General features: G+C 32.1%; 1 protein-coding gene across 1 annotated transcript; it reads left to right on the top strand.

Moving 5' to 3' along the window:
* Positions 1-874: 874 nt before the first annotated feature.
* On the top strand, positions 875-12324 carry LOC118188995 (uncharacterized). The gene is made up of 2 exons (XM_035359526.2): positions 875-3849; positions 10913-12324. Exon 1 carries the CDS (start codon positions 1677-1679, stop codon positions 3471-3473), a length of 1797 nt encoding a protein of 598 aa, XP_035215417.1. The 5' UTR covers positions 875-1676; the 3' UTR covers positions 3474-3849; positions 10913-12324.
* The last annotated feature ends 5459 nt before the right edge of the window (positions 12325-17783 follow it).

Raw genomic sequence — 17783 nt, 5'->3', positions numbered from 1 at the left:
ATCTGTTGTTTTTTAATATTAATTTTGACTTTATGTATATAAATTCATAAGTTTTTTCATTAGGGTAAAGTGCAGAAATATTTGTTTGGCACTTTTTACAAGAGTAAGCAGAAATGAATTTTTGTCAATTTTCTTTGACTTTTTAAGTGAAAATAGGTCGACGTGTACATGGATAAAGACAAGGGAGTGCACAATGCCATTTTTGTGCAATTCTGGGATGTTTTTCTAAGTGAAAATAAGTCAATGTGCACATGGATACTGAGTATGTGCAATTCTTAAAAACGTGCCAAGCAGTGGGTGATTCTGCACTTTTCCCTTTCATTATTATATGCAATTAACTTAAATGTATACATATAATCATTGTTTTGAATGATACACTGTACCTTAATTAATATTTTTTTTTTTTGGTGCATACAAGCGACAACTGCTGACCCATGCATGCACGTACACACGTGTTTGTGTACACATGAAAACAGGCTTTATATTTAACCATCATTTCACAGAACAGTACCTGTCAGCTCTCAAAATGTAAATAACATGTATATAGATTATTCCTTTTTCTACAATTCATTTCCTGTTTCTTAGAAAGTTTTCTTTTCTTTTTTTTTTACATTATTATTTATGAAAAAATATTACCTATGAGCGACAAAGTTAGTTAAATGAACAATTTTTGCCAGTTTACTAAACTGCTAATGAAGAGCAGATTCTGATCATTTCCTTGTGACTTAAACTAACGTAATTAACAAAAAATTTGTTAAAATGCAGTGTAATGCATAGGATCGCCTGCTCGTATCCGATGATATATGCGTACAAGATATTTGCATTCAGACACTTTTACACAATGTACAAAATGAAATTTACCACACAATTAATCTTACAAATTAGTTTAGCAACTTTTATTTTTAAGGAAACTAAGCTAAATAAATATTATCACAAGTTCTTTAGCATCTCATGCGATTCTTGCCGCAAACGTGAAAAACATCCTCCATCGTGAGCTATTGTCAGTTTTTGGAGGAAATCCCTTTTTCCCCTTTCTCCTTCCGAAACCGGGCTAAAACGATAGACGCTTCTTGCTTATCGGAAGCCGAGTTTCTACATCTTGACACTCTAAAATATAGTACGATTTTTCTCGTCGTTGTCGTAAAGAGATGTTCTGCTTTTCACACGAACGGCCCAGTATGTGAACGCAGCTTTAACGGCTGGTACAGTCAAGTGTTGAGTTTAAGGGGGTGTTGGTTTTACATATTGGTAGAAGTTCTGTTTCTTTATTGCAAAATACTGTGCCGTGAAATGTGGAAATTATATAGGAATTTTTAATAAGTAACTTCTCTAACGTGTTAAGCACTGGCTAACATAGTAGAAGAACTAATACTTTAGAAAAATCAAGCTATGCTTATGTAGTACATTAAATAATTCTCATGCACAATATATATTAATACTTTTATCAAGGTAGTCAGACTTGTATTTTCGCACACTGAAAACTACTGTGAAGAATCCAAGAACTATTTTGGTGCAGCTCACCACCCCATTTTATATCCATGTATAATGTAAACATCATCCTCAATTATGTAGCAAATTGTAAAAAATCAAATCCTATACTTACCTATGTGGTGAAACTTTATGTTTAGCGATACGTAACCAGTCATTTGGAAAAAAGCAATGTTGTAGAAGTTCTTATGGATACCTTTACAGAAGAGAAACCTCATGTGTGTGAGGAATGTAATCAATCATTCAGACAAAAGGATAATTTGACAAAGCATATGCTCATTCACATAGGAAAGATACCTCATGTGTGTGAAGTGTGTAAGAGACAATTTAGCCAAAAGTATAAATTAAAACAGCATATGCTTAGTCATACTGGTGAGAAACCTTATGTGTGTGAAGTATGCAAGAAGTCATTTAGTCAGAAGAGTGGTTTATACATGCATGTACTTCTTCACACAGGAGAGAAACCGTATGTGTGTGAAGTATGTAAGAAATCATTTAGTCGGAAGTCTGGTTTATACACGCATATGCTTATTCACACAGGAGAGAAACATCATATGTGTGAAGTATGTAAGAAGTCATTTATTGAAAAAAGTAAATTAATCAATCATATGCTTGTTCACACAGGAGAAAAGCCTCATGTGTGTGAAGTGTGTAGGAAGTCATTTATTCAGAAGGGTCATTTAAGAGATCATATGCGTGTACACACAGGAGAGAAACCTCATGTGTGTGAAGTATGTAAGAAATCATTTAATCGAAAGGGTGGTTTATACACGCATATGTTTATTCACAAAGGAGAGAAACGTCATGTATGTGAAGTATGTAAGAAGTCATTTATTGAAAAAAGTAAATTAAAAATTCATATGCTTATTCACACAGGAGAGAAGCCTCATGTGTGTGACATATGTATGAAGTCATTTAGGCAAAAGTCTGTTTTAAACCAGCATATGCTCATTCACACAGGAGAAAAACCCCATGTGTGTGAAATATGTAAGAAGTCATTTAGTCAAAAGAGTAGTTTAAACAAGCATCTGGTTATTCATAGTGGGGATAAACTTTATGTGTGTGAAGTATGTAAGAAGTCATTTAGTCAAAAGTGTAGTCTAAAAGCGCATAGGCTTATTCACACTGGGGATAAACCATATGTGTGTGAAGTATGCAAGAAATCATTTATTCAAAAAAGTGGTTTAAATACTCATATGCTGATTCACACTATGGAGAAACCTCATGTGTGTAAAGTATGTAAAGCATTTATGGATAAAAATAATTTGAACAATCATATGCTTATTCATACTCAAGAAAAACTTCATATGTGCGAAGTATGTCTTAAGTCATTTAGTCGAAAGACTAATTTAAATGAACATATGCTTATTCACACAGGAGAGAAACCTCATATGTGCGAAGTATGTAAGATGTCATTTAGTCGAAAACGTTATTTAAATGAGCACATGCTAATTCACATGGGAGAGAAACCTCATATGTGTGAGGTATGTAAGAAGTTATTTAGACAGAAAAATGCTTTAAAGAAACATATGCTTTTTCACGCAGGAGAGAAACCTCATGCATGTGAGGTATGTAACAAGTCATTTAGTCAAAAGGGCCATTTAATTGAACATATGCTTATTCATACAGGTGAAAAACCTCATATGTGTGAAGTGTGTAAGAAGTCATTTAGTCGAAAGAGTAATTTAAATGAGCATATGCTGACTCACACAGGAGAAAAACTTCATAAGTGTGAAGTGTGTAAGAAATTATTTAGTCGGAAGAGGAATTTAAATGAACATATGCTTATTCACACAGGAGAGAAGCTTCATGTTTGTGAAGTATGTAAAAAGTCATTTCGTCAGAGCTGTAAATTAAACCAGCATATGCTCTATCACATGGAAGAGAAATCTCATGTTTGTGAAGTATGTAAAAAATCATTTAGTCGAAAGGATTATTTAAAGAGGCATATGCAGAGTCACACAGCAGAAAAGCTTTCTGTGTAAGGTATCTAAAAGGTCATATGTTCTAAAGGTGATTTTAAAATACATAGGAGAAAAATCTCCAGAGTTATGTACTCGTATGTAACAAGTCATGTTAGAAAGAATAATTTAAAGAAATGCGTATCTACACAGTTAAGAAGTATTTTTTTTTTTTTTTTTTTTTTTTTTTCTCCAGGAGATTGGAGATTAGTAACAGCTTTTAGTTACAACTGCAGTAAAGACTTTTGTAATGCAGGAAAACCTCATTATGTAAGGTCAAGACTGGTTCAAATGCAAGTGGTAACATAATTCTTAGAATTTAGAGAGGTACACTGTGTTGGATTGGATTTTGTGGAGATTGTGCTAGATGGCATGAAGCCTACTGCCAATGCTGTGTGAGGTATGTAAATTACATTGTCAATTGATGGAAATAAATAATAAACCATTTATATTTATATGTTTCCACAAGAGAAAAAATTTTACTGTCATATATTATTTTAAAATTTTGTTTTATGGGATTCATTAAAGTAATATTGGTATATGTGAATCTGTTCATTTTATTTATTAAATCCTATTTTTTATATTGTAATTTTAAATGTTTTCTTATAAATTAGTATTTACAGTCTTGATAAAAGTATTGAAGATAAATTAATAACAGATAAAAATATCTCTTTTGTTAAAAATATAAATATATAAAAATATTGAAGTTCCAAAGATATTTAATTGAGGATTTTTAAAATTTTCTTGATGTAAATGTTTTAGTTGCATATTTTTAAATGGGGTTTTTTGAAAAGTTTCTTTATCTTTGAAGTTAATTAATCGTTATGTTTAAAAAAAAAAAAGATTTTTTTTTTTGTGTAATTTTGTTAGCACCATTTAATACAAGTTAATGAAAAATAATTGACATTTAAATGGCTTCAGGTGCAGATTTTTAATATTTAGTTTATCAGGTGTAGATATTTTAATAGTCAGTAACTTAAAATTCATGCACATTTGCGAACGTAATGCATTTTTCATAATATTCTCTTTATGAAGTATAAAAAAGATATACAAACATAGGTACTCTTCTGTTATCAGGACCAGATTCAGAAATATATGCATGTGTATACACACACATTCATATGTACATGTATGCATACATACATGAACACATGCATCCATGCGTACATACATTTCTGAATTCAGTCCCGATAACAGAAGAATACCCAGATATGTAAACTTTCAGCATGCAGTGCAATTTAGATACATAAATTAAGATGGAGCAATTTAGGTCCAACAATAAACTGGATTAGCATTCATGTCTTAATATAATTAATGCCTGAATACTTTTCTTTATTAAATAAAATATACAGGAAAAACATATTTTAAACACAGTCTCGTTCCAGAAAGTTTGGTGAATGTTGTCATAATGCTTACAACTGTAAAGGACCGTTCACACTGGGGTTTATCTGAGCTAATGGACACATCTCCAAAACCAGTTTTTCCCCATAGGGCAGCAAGTTGAAAAATCTTCAGATTTTCCGCTGCAGGCATAGCGCAGCTAGTTGACACATAGAACTGACACTGTTAGCTCAGATAAACTCCAGTGTGAATGGCCCTTAAGAGTGTGCAACCTGCACATCCTGCATGGACAGGTCAAGATGGTTCTGACCGAGTTCCTGAGCAGTGGTGCTGCGAATGTGTTTATCGTGTGGGAACAGCTCATTGTAGAGTGAAAGTATTGTGACTGCAGTTGAAATGAATGTGCTGTTCTGTTTCAAACTTGGAAAATCAGTGAAAGAGACTCATGAAATGCTGATAACAGTTTATGAAGAACATTCTGTCATCCTGAAGTGCATATGTGTGTGCCTTAAATACTTTCGAGAAGGACAAGACACATTGAAGACTCCCTTCGAAGTGGTCGGCCTTCAATTGCACCTCAGACAGCGTACAGAAAATGAAGGAACTTTTGGTCCAGGATCATCATGAGACAGTGCGAATGATAGTGGAAAAAGTGGGAATTGGTCATAAGACAGTCCGCCTCATAGTGACCAACAGTTTGGGTTAATGCAAGCTTTGCTTCCGACTCGTGCCTCATACTTTAAGGCTGGAACTAATGCAGTTTCGGCTTGATGCCTGTGCAGACTTCATTGATATGGCAGATTAAAACCCAAATTAGCTGAAAACTATTATCACGGGTTGCATATAAGCATTCTATACCGTGCCATGTACATAGAGAAAAATCCCTCCTCGTGATTGGATATAGCTTCCGATGACATCATTTCCTCTACGCTTAGGAACGTCTTCACTTTACTTGGGCTCGAAGGTACACCTCCATACCGTTTGATAGTAGTAAAAGATTATTATGTGCATTGTATTTTTTATTTTATTTAATAATTTATTTATTTTCTATGTGATTATGCTTTTTACAACACTGTAGTGTGGTGAATTTAATATAAAAAATGTAGTGATTTTTTTCCCTAGAAAGAAAATGTATTTCATTTTGTGTTAACTCCGTAAATGCATATTAATATTAAGCTCAGAGATTTTTAATAAATCTATTCTTAATTTAAAACCCTTCATATTAAAGTGTTGCAATTATTAATTCATTATTTCATATTCATTATTTATATATCTTCTGTGCATGCAATCTTCGAAAGCATGAGACAAGCCAGATTCCAAAAATAGCAAAACGACGTTGAGAGCTAACATAGTACACAATAAATTCACAATATTTATAATCAGTCTGAAAAAGTGAAATTTATTTTTGAAGTTAGGATAATATAGATTTGGAATAGAGAAATAGAGACACGTATTTTAAATTGAATAATATTACTTTATGAATATTGCCCATTTTTTAATGGGTAACATTTTTTTATACCTTTGCATAAAATAGCGTTTGTCAGAGAAGGAAGTTATTGAATGAACTTTTCTTTTATTTAAGGCAATGGAATGTAGAATGACATGGCATTAACATAAAAATAATACAGTCAAAAGTCGTTAATTCGGACACCCATAATACGGACCTCAAAGCTACAAACTTTCTGTGCATGAGTCGCGCTGACGCATGCGCATAGGCGTTTACGCATGCGTGTAAGACCTTTACGGCTGTGAATATGAGTGTGCATATGCGCATAATACATTTACGCATGCACGTAATGGACGGTATAAGCTAAGCTAAAATTATCTAATTCAGTTAATGTTGCAGATTGCGTTGTTCCTTAATCTTCAAATTGGATCAGGCTTATTATTTTTTGCAGACTGTTAGAGCAATTTTATAAAATTAAGCTTGAACTTTCGATTATGTCAAATAGACTTTCCGATATATATTTACTAATATGTAAATGATCTACAAAGCGAAAGTATGTTTTCAAGTCCATTAAACAGAAAGTGGAATTGCTGCAAAAAATTGGTAAAGGCATATCCTTTGATTATCTAATCATTCCGAAATATGTTTATCAATTTCACACTGCCCTGCAGTGGGAGGGAAACGACGCAGCGCGCAATGAATTGGAAGTTGATCTGTCAGCACTATCCTTATCTTCAGGGCAGATGTTTTTATTTTAATTTGCTTATAATTCCTTACTAAATGTAGTATTTCATCTCGATGTACTCTCTTTGATATGATTTAAATCAAGTTCCTCGTCATTATAATTCGCTTTCAATAGTGAAGAAAGTGACGCAGAGGTTATTGAAAACGAAAAAATTTTTATTGACAAATTAGTCCGTATTCTTGACTCAGCAATTATAGGACTTGAACAGCGGAACTTTGTAACTAAACAAGAAATTATATCTGTTTAATGGAATTAAAGAGAAAGTATTATCACATGAAACGAAGCAACTTAAACAACTTATATTGAAAGAAATGTTTAATAAAGTAAACAAATAAGTATTAAGCTTTTTCTTTTTGTAAATTTTGATACCCTTTAGATCATAATTGTTCTTTATTTCATTAATTACGGTTTCATATTTTTAATTTTATAATTTCTGCATGCCATCTTACCAGATTTAAACTGATGATCTATAATCCGGAATCGCCGAAGTCCCGACGAGTCCGGATTAACAACTTTTGACTGTAATTCACTAGTTTCCAATAGTTATTATCATAGTAGTGTTGTATGTATTTTTTCATTGTAATTAATAGAAGCTTCGATTACAGTGTTAAATTGCCAAAAATAATCAGAATTAATTTTTTTTAAAATGCTGAAGTGTGACAAACATTTTATAATACTTTTGATACAGGAATAAATCAACATAAAGTTGTTCAGTTATTTGATTAATTTATTAGGTAGTGTAGCTTTAAAAACTGTGAAAGGACTTTCATGATCTGCAGAGAATTATGACAAAGTGTTTAAAATTCTTAAAGAAAGATTTAGTTGGAAATAGTAATTCATTCATGCATAAACAGTTAAATTTATGACCTATCCAAAGTTTGAATGATATCCATGCTTTGAGAGAGTTATATGATACCTGTAACTCATAAGTAAGGTTGCTTATTTCATAAGGAATCAAAAAACTGAATTGTACTGAAGTTTATTTCATCCTTTATTAATAAAATATATTCCTAGGGATATAATGCTTGATTTTGCTTGTCAGAAAGCAGATGAAGAAATGTTTAATATCGAAGAGCTCATGAAATATCTAAATTGGGAAATTGAAATTTGTGAACGAACTTCATTAAATCTATCCTGTTCTAAGAGTTATGCAGATTTGCCTGAAAAACATTTTATTCTCCCCCCCCCTTGTTTATTTTGTGCAAGTGAAGATCACATTTCAGTAAAATGTGTTATGTTGCTGGAAGAAAGAAAAAAGAGCTTAAAATATTCCAATTGGTGCTTTCTTTGTTTTGAAAGGAACTGCAGAATAAAAAATTGGTCTTCTCAATCAAGATGTTCAAAATGTCTTTCTAAGTATTGTAACATATTGTTGCACGAAGATATGACAAAGTTTAATAAGGAAGAAATCAAGAATAATTGTGATGACATAACTGCAAAATATTTTAATGTAAATCAAGAAGCTAAAGGTTAATTAATTGATGACTTACTGTTATATTTGCTTGTGATGGTAAACTAATTACAGTCAAAAGTCATTAATTCGGAAACCCATAATCTGGAATGATCTATAATCCGGACCTCAAAGCTAAAAACTTTCTGCGCATGCGCCGTGTTGGCACATGCGCACAGACGTTTTACGCATGCGCATAAGACCTTGACTACTGCTCATATGCGTGTGCGCAAGTGCAGAATACGTTTTCGCCTGCGTGTTTAATGTATAACGGACGGTGTAAGCTAAAATTATCTAATTACCTATTTTAGTTAATGTTAATGATTGCATTGTTCCTTAATCTTCGAATTGGATCCCGCTTATTATTTTTTGCAGACTGTAAGAGCAATTTTATAAAAGTAAACTTGAACTTTCGATTATGTCAAATAGAATTTCCGATGCTGGAACTTCCAAAGGATCTACAAAACGAAAGTATGTTTCGACGTCCAACAAACAAAAAGTGGAATTGCTTCAAAAAATGGATAAAGACATGAAGAATGTGACAGAGAGGTTAATGAAAACGAAAAAATTTCGATTGACAAGTTAGTCGGTATTCTCGGCACAGCTATTAACGGGACTTGAACAGCGGAACTTTGTAACTGAACAAGAAATTATGTCTTGTTATAGAATTAAAGAGAAAGTATGATCACATAAAACGAAGCAACTTAACTTACATTGAAAGAAATGTTTAATAAATTAAACAAATAAATATTAAGCTTTTTTTTTTTTGTAAATTTTGATACCCTTTAGATCATAATTGTTCTTTATTTCATAAATTACGGTTTCATATTTTTAATTTTAGAATTTCTGCATGCCATATTAGGAGATTTAAACTGATGATCTATAATCCGGAAAAATCGAGAATCCGGAATCGCCGAAGTCCCGACTAGTCCGGATTAACGACTTTTGACTGTAATGCAATAGCAGAGGCACACAACTGACTGTTGTGAAGACTAATATTGTACCAGAAAGATGCCATACACCACTCAGAAGTGTGCTCTAACATCAGCATTTGGACAATCTTTAAAGTTTCCATTGATTAACGTACTTTTATTGAAATATTCGAAATATTTTGAAGATGGTAAATTTAAGTCACCTATTTTTATAACATGTATAATGGTTGATAAGTTATATAATGATTGACTTTTGTCGTTAAATGCTTTTAATGAGCTGAATGGAGAGGATACATGCAAGTTTAGTTTTGAATATAAAGATGTACACATTACTTATGAGAGAGTTTAATTGAAATGTCTTTTTATGAAACTGAAACTTTTGTCGAAATATTTAACCATGATAGGGAAATCTTTATTAATGTAAAATATAAGAAAACAAAAGCATGTTGTGCTCTGCTACATGAAAAGTTAGGTAAAGATGATTCTAAACATAGCATGAAACAACATCATTGTGTCTCGGATTCAGAGCTTTCTGGTTCAAACAAAAAGGTGATCCATCGTAAAAACATGCTCGCAAGATACTAAGAAGTAATCATTTTATTGACAACTTTTTGTGTCATAAAGATAAGATTTTTAGGAGAAAGGAGTTCAACAGTTAGTTATTCCTAAAGAAAGAAGAAAACTAATTTTGGACTTAGCTCATTCTGGCTTATGGGGAGGTCACTTGCGAACCAAAAAGGCTGCTGAATGATTGAGATATTCTTTCTATTGACCTGAAATCAAGAAATATGGAAATAAATATTATAACACCTTGTACTTCCTGTCAATTTCAAGTGAAAAAGTGTCCTTTTAATGAAGTTCCCCTTATGCCAGTGAAACATCCTAATGAACCATCCCAGATAATCAATGTGGATATCATTGGACTTGCGAAATCTAGCTGTCAAGGCTACAAATATGTTCTGCCTGCTGTGGACCAGTTTTTGTGATGGCCAGAAGCAGTATTATTGAAGAATTGAGTATTCCTCACAAAGTTCTCGTTTGCAACATTGGTCTACAACGATTTCATGTAGTGATTAATACTGGAAAGGCAAAGATGATATTAATGCAGACTCATTATCTTGATTAACTGTCTCCCACTAGAGATATGACTGAAAATCAATAACTAAATGTTATGAACATTTTGACTATTTCATTTGATTATTTGTTGAAGAGCTAAAGTGCTAGACTTTATTGTAGAAATTTGTTTAATGCTATATCATATGTCTAATATTTAGCCATGTTTGGTAAAGTATAATGTTTAATGATTATTTTGTGTATATAATAATGACAATTTTAAAGATTTAGATGTAAGGAAAAGTTAATTGAATGTTATATCTGTGCATGACTAAGATTATTGAATTTATATTGAAATAACTTTAACTCAAATTAGTAATAATTGATTAATTAAGTTCCGAAATTTCATGAATGTTATTATTATCATTAGTTGTTTCAAGAAATGTTTCCATGTGGATTTGACGGTTCATTGAAAAATGCAATTCCATCTTTTAGGAGGGACATGTTATGATCTGATGTTCACCACGTGATCTGATGTTCACTTTAGCTGAACGGCACATGTTTTCCCACATGACACCGAGTCAAGATTACAAGAAGAAAAGAATGTTGCGGTACAGATACGTTATGCTATTAACTCATGGGAATTATATATGTTTATTTTTTGTATTATAATAAAGTGCCTAATATGCTATATGTAAAACCCTTCATCACATCAAGTCTGTGTTAAATCTATTCCGAACCCAATTCACGATGGATATATCACATTTAAGTATAGCTGAGTTGACTTAGAGACTGGAATTGGTTGCCTTATGAATGGAGCTGATACCAAACAAAACTTAAAAACTTTTCAATTAAGCCAGAGCTGTTGAATAGTTATACTTTTAAAGCTAAAGTATACTAACTGGGTTTAGGACATTCTATATGTGGCTAGGGAATAAAACCCAAAAGTTTTTTTTTACTGAATGCCTTATATTAAAAATTAAATGGAGGTTTAGTAGTTTGTTAGTTACTCTCTGAATGGCTCCTAGTAATTTTGATCAAAGAATGAAGCATTGTTTTTTGACGTGGAGGAGGAAGAAAATCTCGGCCAGGCCCGGTACATCACAGAGGGGTGAATTCTCACCAACAGGTTCCATTGCCAAATCTCTTGGCAAATTTTCCCTCTTCTTTCTAGCCGCATAGAAGACAAACTGGTTTACATTACGTCTCTATGGAGCCTTTCCTTCTTTACATAGACATTTTTTGCCTTGGACATCATTTGTATTCACAGTACAAATGATTAGTTGTTTCCTGCTGTATCAAAAGACCTGGGTTCGAATTCCAAAGAAGTATAGATGTTTGTAAACATAGAGTGTCCATGTGGCAAGAGAGCACTCAGAATACACGGTGAGGCAAAATCCTCTGGAGAGGTTGTTGGCAAAATAAGAGAGGTAGGAGACCCTCGAACTGCACCTTGGGGGTGTTTTACCTCGGAATTTTGTCTGGTGTGGAAGCTTAGCAGGTACTAAGGCCCACCAATACCTAATAGTATGACTATTTGGATTCACAGGTGCCAACCTTGCTTCAACTTGTACCTGTGTATATCTTTCTCCTCTCGAAAGAACTTTCTCCACCACAAAATTTTAATTGCCTCCTATGACAAAAATGCTTACAAACATCCCTTCTTTCTCCAGGATTTGTACTGAGGCCCAAGGCTATGGAAGCCAGCTACCATGCCAACAAGGCAGCATTTGTCATTTTAATTCTTTAGTTAAAATAAAAGGAATTGTGATGACTATAACATGGAAATTAATTTGTATTTGTAATAAAACAAAAGTTTAATTAATTAACAAATTTTAATTATTTTATTGTTATTTTTGATTTATTGCAGTTATAATCAAAATAAACTATTTTATTCTTATTTTTGATTTATTGCTGTTTTATAATCAAAATAAATTATTTTCAGAAAGCATGTTCAGATTTACAAAACCAAATTTAAAATACATTTTTGCCGGTCCACCTTTCCTTTAAGAAACTTTAAATTGATAAAAAATGCCAATATAAATAAAATTTAAATAAGAATAATGCTATCTGAGTTAAAATAATACAATGAGTAAAGATTATTGTAGGTGTTAAGGCAACGAGCATGACCATAATATTCATAAATTTGTAGGCCTAGTTTCAAAGGTTTACATATAGAACCTTCTTCAACTGCTGAAGTGCAATTAATGGAAGAAAGGCTTGTGCTGAGGCAATACCAATGGCAGAAGTCAAGCTGCTGGGGCCATCTGATAATAAAAAATGAAAACTATGAAATGATTTCCTTAAAATCTGAAGGTAAAGATGGATTACAACTGGGATCATTAACTGGAACTGAAGTATTTTTATAAATTCGGAAACACCTAAAAAAATTTAATCCACCCAGTTATTAGCTCTAATACTGCTCATATTTTACAGAAATCTAACTTTTGAATCATTTTTTCTCTTATCAATAAAATTCACAGTTCCATCCTTAAAGACCCCATTCCAAATATGAACTCCTGGGGTATATACAAGTTTCCTTGTCAATGTGGTTAAATTTGGTTTGGTTAAACAAAGAAAGCCTTAAAATATTCTGCTAAGGAACATGAGGCATATTTTAGGAAAAAAGAAACATATAAATCCTCGCTTGCCCAACAATTTGGTCAGTAAACCACATTTTCTATTTTTCTACAGCTTAAATTATTCCAAATCATCTTCCAATTGTGAATTCGATTTTCTTGAGGCATTTCACATTCATTAAAATTTTCCCTTGTAGTTAATGATCCCAGTTTCAAAAGAAAAGTATTTTCTAACTGTTTTTATTTTTCATTAACACATGATGCTAGTAGCTTCCCTTTTTTCCTGTCATTGTTCTCGCTTAAGCATAGGCTTTTCTTTCATTTGCAGTTATGTGGCTGAAAAAGAAGGTTCTATATTTGAACCTTGAAACCTATTCTTGCAAATTTATGAGTATTATGCTGATTCTTATTGCCTTAACACCTCCAATAAAAGGATAATGATGATTTGATAACAAATATTATAAAAGGTGCATTTTAGATGTATTATGGAATTCTGCTAATACAAGAATACCTGTGTAATTCGAATTATTGTTAGGATAAATATGTAGCGTGTTCCTAACTGAATGCTTGAAACATTTCATACATCTTATAAAGAAACTTAAATTGAACAGGATTTGGGCATTGCAGACATTTTGATGCAGTCTGTTAAAAAATTACATTTTGAAAGTACACCTAGTTTAAAGGCTAAGTAGCATAGAAGAAAAAACATGTTGATTTTGGAATAGTATATTTGAAATGACCGACCGATGGCCCATATTTTCACATGCGCGAAACCTTAACTAAAAGAGGAATGCCCTTATCAAAGTAGTCACCTGAGAATCCAGGCATTTCTTCTAATATTGAGACAAACAGTCAATCCGATGTCTAAAAGGATTCTTATGGATGTGATGTCAGGAAATCTTTTTTTTCCTAGAATCAAATTTGTGCATCTGTGTTGAGGACATGTGTAGTGAATACAGAGGATGAACAAGAATTTTGTAATCTGATATTAGCTTTTTTTTTTTTTTTTTTTTTTTTTTTAATACACTGGGATGAGTGTTACCCTGCAACATAAGGATACCATGTCTATTCATTGATCTTAGTTGCTTCAGCTGAAGTTGGTTCAATAAAGACAACATATTTATGCATGTGCCTGTTACGTAGAATAAGACATCCATGTAACATCCATAATCATATGAAATTTAATGTATTTGGCACAGTAAAACATTGTCAGTATTAGCAAATAATAATTAAGTAAATTGTAAACTATATATCGCTTCATATACTGTGTTGTTAATAATACTATAAGGCAAAACTGGTACCGTAATGTGTTCAAAAGTTGAAAAGTTAGATCTGCGGCACATCTGAAGGAATTTTGTTCCTGTATCTATAAAACTTCAAGTGTATATCGTAATGCGCAAGTGAAACGGTTAATGTAGAATTCATTGTGACATTTTAGCTGATATAAGCCCTCATACTGTGTTAAGGCAGTGCAACAAATAATTTGAACTGGTGTGAAACTCACCTAACTATGGTAGGAGGTGCTCGGTGTAAAGACACCATAAAGCATATACTTTCTGCTGAACTTCCTGGTTTTGTCTGTGTTCTCCAACGACAATCTTTTTTTTAACAGGGCCCAGGAACTTTGCCAAATTTCGCCTAACATTCAGAAACACCTCTGCTACTTCACAGTAAATTCAAAAGTAACTATTTACTCGATGGAAGTAGGTCGCAACAGACAAGGTATTTCGGTGTTTGCATCACTCGAAAAAGCATTTGCCAAAGAATATGTATTGTACATAGACTTTGCCCTACTTGCTAAGTTACTTACAGATCTCACTGCTTTCTGGGTTATTTCCTGCAGTGTTTATTTTATCGTTCGCGCTAGTTGATTTTAAAAAAATTGTTATAATTATGATTGTTACTCGAAGAAAAAGCTCTATAGCTGCTTTTAAGCTTTCGATAAGCGATAGAATTAAGCGAAGAATAAATTAAAGCAGTAGAAGTTGGAAGCTGTGTTGCGGCTAGAGAATTTCAAATTGACGAGAGTTGCATTTGGCGGTGGAAATCTGAACAAGAAAAATTAGAGAAACTACTCAACAATTAGAATCCACCTTTAAGCAAAAGTAATTGCTGAACAAATAGGAATTAAAAACTTTGTTCGTGGACCTAATTGGTGTTTCAGATTTATGAAATGAAAGAAATTATCCATAAAGACTAAATCAACAGTTGGACAAGAAATTACCGTAGACCAGTCAATAGTCAATGTCAAACTCATAGGTACACTTGGGCCAAAAAACAAGGTTTAACTTTAGGCGGGCCTCAAAAAAAAAAAAAAAAAAAAAAAAAAAAAAAAATCAATATTTATAGAAACGTAGATTTATTTTGAATAATACAATAATAAACATATATATATATATTTATATAGAAAAGAACAAGAAAAATTTAATGTTTACGTCCTGATACTTGACATCTCTTCTCTGCTATTATCTTTCCTATTTCGGGAGAAATTTTGTTTGCAGTGCTAACTTTCAACGCTGACCCAAGATGAGCATCATTAATACGGTTTCTAATAGGAGACTTATTACCTTTCATGACTGAAAATAACTGCTCGCACCGATAAGTGCTACCAAACATGGAAATAATTTCATATGCGAATTTTTGAGTATTTTCAAACCTGGCTGGTAAATATTTGTAAAATTCAGGCACGCCCACTTCAATGAATTTTGCTTTCAAATTTGAGTTGCACTGAATCTCGATCACCTCCATTTGCATATGGCTGAGTACTGAGTCAATACTTATTGAGAAAAAACGAAGAAAACAAAAAAAAAAAAAAAAAAAAAAAAAAAAAATTTGTCTTCAAGGGAACTAAAATCATTAAACCTCATTTCAAATTCAGTTGTTAAATTTGCAATTTTTTTCTGCGTATTTGTGATACGAACAAGTATCATCTAAACTTGATTTGTTCATACTGCACGTCGGGAAGTGCATCAAATCTTCATTTTTAAGTTGTTTTTCCCAAAGAACTAGTTGACATTTGAATGCTTTAATTATGTCAAACATGTTCGTAATGATATGATCTTTTCCTTGTAACGATAAATTTAAATCGGTTAAGTGTTTGGTTATATCAACCAAGAAAGATAAATCTTGTATCCATATTTGATCGTAAAACAAACTTACGTCTTGATTTTTCGTTTTTAAAAACTGACATATTTCATGCCGCGCAATGAATTGGAAGTTGATCTGTCAGCACTATCCTTATCTTCAGGGCAGATGTTTTTATTTTATTTGGCTTATAATTGCTTACTAAATGTAGTATTTCATTTCGATATACTCCGTCTTTGATATGATTTAAATCAAATGCCTTGTCATTATAATTCACTTCCGATAGCGAAGAAAGTAACAGAGGTTATTGAAAACGAAAAAATTTCAATTGCCAAATTAGTCGGTATTCTCGACACAGCAATTATAGGACTTGAACAGCGGAACTTTGTAACTGAACAAGAAATTATGTATGTGTATAGAATTAAACAGAATGTATTATCACATAAAAAACAAAGCAACTTAAACAACTTACATTGAAAGAAATGTTTAATAAAGTAAACTAATAAATATAAAGCTTTTCTTTTCTTTTTTTTTTTTTTTTTTTTTGTAAATTTTGATACACTTTAGATCATAATTGTTCTTTATTTCGTAAATTACGGTTTTATATTTATTGCCGAAGTCCCGACGAGTCCGGATTAACGACTTTTGACTGTATATAACTTTATTACATTAATAGTATTATTACATATCAAGCAGATTATTTTATCTTTTATTTCACAGCAAAAATATTCTAATTTCCATTTTACTTTGAATATTCTATGTTCATCAGCGATTTTTCGTTTAATTTTACTACCACTTGGTTTTGATATAGACATATTGAATACAAAGCGCTGGAATAAACACGGTTAAGGTTAATAAGTTAACAAAAGTTTATTCTTTCCACAAGAGATAAATCAAAATGCTGAAATATTTCTTCAAAAATATTTTAACAATATCACAAAATGTCAAACGTTTAGCAAAAATCAATTCAAAACAGAGAAACTAATTCTATCTCACAGCGAAATCGCTACAAATCAATCACAGCATTAAGTAAACAAACAGTTTACTAGACTACAGCTACTACTGAGATGAGTTGTTTGTTCTCGGCTTTTATAAGCTTTATAATTAATTTCTCGAATATACTGGAAACATCTATAAACATCTGGATTTTTGTGGATGGCAACAGCAATTACGAGATATTTATTTATTAGGTATTAAATGCACGCGCTGTTCTATTTTTAACCTTCCAACGCAGCTGTCTTTTCAAAAATCGTCTGCGTTGCTAAGGCAACATGAAGCAAATCTAATTACAATTCTAAATAAAAAAAACTAACTAAATAAATAACTATGAAATCCGTAACAATATGAATTAAGTAATAATTAATAATAAAGCAAAGTGCATGCGCATGCATGCACCAATATATCGTACAAAACTATGATTGGAAAACTGAGACCATGAGTTCAGCCACATTCGGCTATCGGGGGATGCGTACAAGTTCTGAGTGCACGTGTCCCCCAAAAGCCGAAGGTAGCTGAACGCAAGCTACTCACACGCATTTGTAATTTAAGTAGTGTGTGTGTCAACTCGCTGTGAGTAATCTAACAACACTGAATAAATTATCATTAATTACTTAGCAGTAAACATTTCATTTTTTTCTTCGTCGATACGTATTTTATTATTATATATTATTATTTGCCGATATATTGGCCGGGCTGCAAAAATA

This window comes from Stegodyphus dumicola, chromosome 2, assembly GCF_044657685.1.
Source record: "Stegodyphus dumicola isolate Sdum_Otavi_A_Nest chromosome 2, ASM4465768v1".
NCBI lineage: Eukaryota > Metazoa > Arthropoda > Arachnida > Araneae > Eresidae > Stegodyphus > Stegodyphus dumicola.
Note: the sequence above shows the minus strand (reverse complement) of the source record. Positions and strands in the feature narration are given on the sequence as shown.

What these genes read in the sequence shown, in the direction of transcription:
- LOC118188995 (XM_035359526.2), top strand. Translation starts at nt 1,677, where the DNA reads ATGGATACCTTTACAGAAGAGAAACCTCATGTGTGTGAGGAATGTAAT.